A 4,660-nucleotide genomic window follows, 5' to 3' on the forward strand; every position below is an offset into this window, starting at 1 on the left:
TATAGGTTAATCCACTGTTTGTCCCAAGCAAACCTCACAGAGTTAGAATATGTTGCCGGTGATACATACTATCTTCATTGACTTTAAGAAGAATTTTATTTGAGGATAAATGACTTTAAGAAGAATTTTATTTGAGAATAAAGGAGAGGTTTCAAAGATGGAGATCATGGATAATGTACGTTTGACGGTTGGACGTTGGCATCCCCCTAGTTATTATTGTGACGCATTGAGCCAATGGCAAGGAAGATACACAAGTTCGAAAAGTTTATTGAATGATGCATTTGGTGGTACCATGTTACCGTTTTTATTATGTTGTCGCGTAATAAAACTGGCATTAACTTTTGGTGGTAACTTTGCTCATTGAATTCTGGGCATATCATTCTTTGTAAAAGCTTGAGGGCATTTATCCCTTGGATAAAACAGAAGCTAAGAATGTTCTTTACAACAACTTTTAGTTAAGAATTGCTTGGAACAGAAAAAATCCATAGGAATGAATCTGTGAAATGTTCCCAAGGCGACCTTTTGTTCGTTGATTAACTTTATAAATAACTATAGGAATTCTGCCATTTCTCTACCATTTGGGGGGATTATTAACATCTGCACAAACATTATGTTTTCATTCCTTGTATTGTCTATCCTACGTTTGAAACAAGCCATGAATGTATGTATGTATTTTTGTTGTTGAATATATGTATGTTGTTTGGTGCCAAAACTAGCCTTGCCAAAAAATATATTCGCCCATCACATATTTTGAATCTGTTTTTGATCTTTTGCCAAAACACACACATAATTTTCAATGAGTATCCATCTACTCCTATTTCTCTTACAAATTCTTGGCAAACTAATTGGCCCAAGAGCAGCTCCAACGAGGCGTCTTATTTCGTCCGCCGCCGTCCGTTTGGATTCGTGCGGACAAAAGAAAAGGACTAACGTGCCGACCCAAACCCAAAACGTGTCCGCTTTGCGTCCGCGCCGACGCATTTGCGGCCCAAATTTGCGCCCCAAATGCGTCGGTGCGGACGCGGAACGAACACCACGCGTGCCTTCTCGATGTTCGCCGCGGCTCCACCTGGCGGTCGCCTAACTACCCGTCACCTTACCGGTCAGCTTAATTTATGACCTCGGACTCACGTGTCAGCGACGGCGGTCATCTTTTTTTAAGCTGACCTTGTGGGGGGGCCATCCTTTTTTTTTACGCCGTTGAAATGGGTCGCATCAGTGTTGGGCGCACGTGCTGACCCAGAAACGGACACTCGTGTCTGCCTGACTGACCCAAAAGAACAAAAGGCGGTCAAATTCACCGTCAGTTTGGTCGGCCGTTGAGTTGCTCGGGCAAAGGAACGGCGAATTTGGAACATTTTGAGGAGTGCTGGGCGCACTTTCTTCGCCTGGCTTTCTCCGCACGCCGGCCGTCTATCAGGATCTCAACGGTACAAAACGCGGCGAGCCTCACCACCCACCTGTCGCCTCCGCCACCAGCCCCACACCCCGCATATAACATGTCCACCTCCATGTCCGTCTCCGTCTCCGCCGCCGCATCTTCCTCCCTGCCTCCCCTCCTCGCCCGCCGCCGCTCGCCGCCGGCGTCCCTCGTCCCGGTCCGGAGCCTCCGGTCCCGCCCCCGTCCCCGCCTCCTCTCCTCCGCGCGCACGACCCCCGTCCTCCTCCCCGCCGCCGCGATGGCCGCCCCGGCCCCCGCCGCCTCCTCGAAGAGGGACCTGCTCATCTTCGACGCCGAGGAGAACCTCGCGGTGGCCCTGGCCAAGTACACAGCGGATATTTCCGCGAAGTTCGCCGCCGAGAGGGGCGCCGTCACCGTCGTGCTCTCCGGCGGATCCCTCATCTACGCCCTCAGGTTCGTTCCCGCCCGTCCTCCCCGGAGATCGCTCGTTCTCTGGCTGCTCGGGGTCTCCCGGATCGCGTGAGGATCCCTGATTTCTTTTGGCTTCGCAGGAAGCTGACGGAGGCGCCGTACCTGGAGACGGTTGACTGGAGCAAGTGGCATGTGTTCTGGGTAGACGAGAGGGTCGTGCCCAAGGACCACGAGGATAGCAACTACAAGCTCGCCCTGGATGGGTTCCTCTCCAAGGTATTCCCCACGGGTTCTTCCTAGATTTACCCCTTTCAACTGCCGGTTATCTACCCATTTAGGCCTTTCCTATGGTAAGGTAGGACATTTGGAGGATATAATTTATTTATTTTTTGCTTGAAAGTGATGGGGAGTTATGGAGGAACAGGATTATGGCAATGCCTGGATTGGTAACAGGTCATTTAGCTTCACCATGTTAGCCTCCGAATAAATTTGGGGCTGTTTGAGTGTATCCATGCCTAGTAAGAATTTCAGCGATTATATTTGTGAGAGCATATGGCCCCTCTCCTCCACACCGTGCATTTCTATATAACCATGCGCAACATATCTGGCTACAAAAGGTCATATTTAAACCTGTGTTATCAATTTATTGTACAAATTGTAGCGATGCTCATAATCATTTGCTTGTATGGCATCATGTCATATTTATGTTAACTTCAGTTGGAAATCATGCATGTGATCAGCTGTACAGATAACATGTGATTCTGGCAAAACGTGATCTTACATAAGTTCAGTTACATTTGTGACATTCAACCCTGTAAATCTGTAGCTTTTTCAAGTGATGCAACTTCCATTTTCTGCGAGAAGTTTAGTTAGTCCTTTCGATAGTGTGGACCGCCGTGCTTGAATCTATGGTAACAACTGCCGGTTTCCACCCATATAGGTCTTTCCTACGGTAATTTAGGGCATTTGGAAGACATAATTTGTGTCTTGTAGTGACGGGGAGTTGTAAAGGAATAGGATTATATGCTTGGATTTGGTAACAGGTCATTTAGCTTCACCATGTTAACTTTGGATAGATTTGGAGCTATATCTGAGTGTATGAATCCATGCCTTGTAAGAAATTTGGTGAGTATGAAAGCATATGGTGTCTCCTGTCGTGCACTTCTATATAAAATCGCGTGCAGCATACCTGGCTAAAGAAGATCATAATTAAACTCATGTTATTAATTTATCATACAAATTCTAGTGATGTGCAAAGTCATTTGCATGTATGGCATAACGCCATATTTATGTTAGCTTACAACAACAACAACAACAACAACAAAGCCTTTAGTCCCAAACAAGTTGGGGTAGGTATGTTAGCTTCAGTTGGAAAATACCTAGACAGCTGGTACAGATAACATGCGGTTCTGGCTAAATATGGTCTTACATAGGTTCAGTTTATGTGACCTGGTAAAACATTTGCAAAGATCAATCCTGTAAATCTGCAGCTTTTTCAAGTGATACAACTTTCATTTTCTGTGACATGTTTAGTTGCAGTTCTTTAGATAGTGACACATTCTTACTTATGTATAATTGTTCCATTCTCATCAGTTTTGTAGCTACATGTAACTTTCTACCTATTGAGAAGTCTTTAACTGGGTCATGTCTTCTACTTTGTAGGTACCAATTCCTGCTGGTCAAGTGTATGCTATCAATGATGCCTTGTCTGCTGAGGGAGCAGCAGAGGACTATGAAACTATCTTGAAGCAACTTGTTAAGAATGGCGTCCTTGCAATGTCAAAGACAACTGGGTTTCCCAGGTTTGATCTCCAGCTTCTTGGCATGGGCCCTGACGGTCACATCGCCTCTCTCTTCCCAGGCCATCCTCTTGTTAAAGAGAACAAGAAGTGGGTCACCCACATCTTGGACTCTCCAAAGCCGCCACCACAGAGAATCACATTCACGTTTCCGGTGATCAACTCGTCCGCATATGTCGCCATGGTGGTAACTGGGGCTGGGAAAGCCGGTGCAGTGCAGAAGGCGATTTCGGACAAGAAGACATCTGATTTGCTCCCTGTTGAGATGGCTATACTTGATGATGGAGAATTCACCTGGTTCACCGACAAGGAGGCGGTGTCGATGCTGCAGAACTAGTGGGTCCCATGGCGGTCTAAGGGTTTAAGCTCGTACTTAAAATAAAAGTGAATCCCACGGTTGCATTCCTCCCTGGTGGGTCACCTGTAAGGTGAACTTGAGCTTTATGTACGTACTGTAGTATACTGTTTCAGAGTAATGTGTTTCAGACACCCCCTCGGCTTCCAGCGTTTAGTAAATAACATTTGGTGAGGCATTGCGCCCAACGGGTGCTCGGATTATTTACCAAACTTGTGCTTTTAAATGTTATGGCCCCGTGACTATGAAATGCCATGCCTGTTGCATCCTGTTACTGTCATGTTCCAAGGTGATTTGTGATCTGGAATCACTACGCGTATGACTATATGTACAAATTCACGTCCGATGTTGTAATCCCATGATTCCAATTGATGCATAGATTTGACCGAAGGGTGATTGAGCATTGTCGTGCGAACGTCGTAAAATAAAAAGATCATCGTGCGCCTAGCACTACTCTTTTGTGATCATGGCAAGCATAGTTCATGTGATGTGTTGCCTACTGAGTCGAGATGGAGGAGACTTCACTTGGTTCACTCGCTGCAAGGTGCAAGGCCAGCACTGGTGTGCCAATGTTGCAGAACAAGTGAAGCTAAATCACCCAGAGGGCGGAGGGCCTGCGTTAACTGCATAACCCAGAGGGCGGGGAGCCTGACCTGGGACCTGAGTAATTTGTTTCAGGCAACTACCAGCCAC

The 4,660-nt window shown here is 46.6% G+C and overlaps 1 protein-coding gene across 1 annotated transcript; it reads left to right on the forward strand.

The window, feature by feature from the left end:
- Window positions 1–1,461: 1,461 nt before the first annotated feature.
- LOC119311239 (probable 6-phosphogluconolactonase 4, chloroplastic) lies at window positions 1,462–4,247 on the forward strand. The gene is made up of 3 exons (XM_037586877.1): window positions 1,462–1,855; window positions 1,954–2,089; window positions 3,476–4,247. The coding sequence occupies exons 1-3, from the start codon at window positions 1,500–1,502 to the stop codon at window positions 3,947–3,949; spliced, it is 966 nt and encodes a 321-aa protein (XP_037442774.1). The 5' UTR covers window positions 1,462–1,499; the 3' UTR covers window positions 3,950–4,247.
- The last annotated feature ends 413 nt before the right edge of the window (window positions 4,248–4,660 follow it).

Source organism: Triticum dicoccoides, chromosome 5B (assembly GCF_002162155.2).
Source record: "Triticum dicoccoides isolate Atlit2015 ecotype Zavitan chromosome 5B, WEW_v2.0, whole genome shotgun sequence".
Taxonomy (NCBI): Eukaryota; Viridiplantae; Streptophyta; class Magnoliopsida; order Poales; family Poaceae; genus Triticum; species Triticum dicoccoides.

Coding starts and splice junctions, on each gene's coding strand:
- LOC119311239 (XM_037586877.1), top strand. CDS start 1,500: ATGTCCACCTCCATGTCCGTCTCCGTCTCCGCCGCCGCATCTTCCTCC. Junction 1,856..1,953: donor TCCCTCATCTACGCCCTCAG/GTTCGTTCCCGC, acceptor TTGGCTTCGCAG/GAAGCTGACGGAGGCGCCGT. Junction 2,090..3,475: donor TGGATGGGTTCCTCTCCAAG/GTATTCCCCACG, acceptor TCTACTTTGTAG/GTACCAATTCCTGCTGGTCA.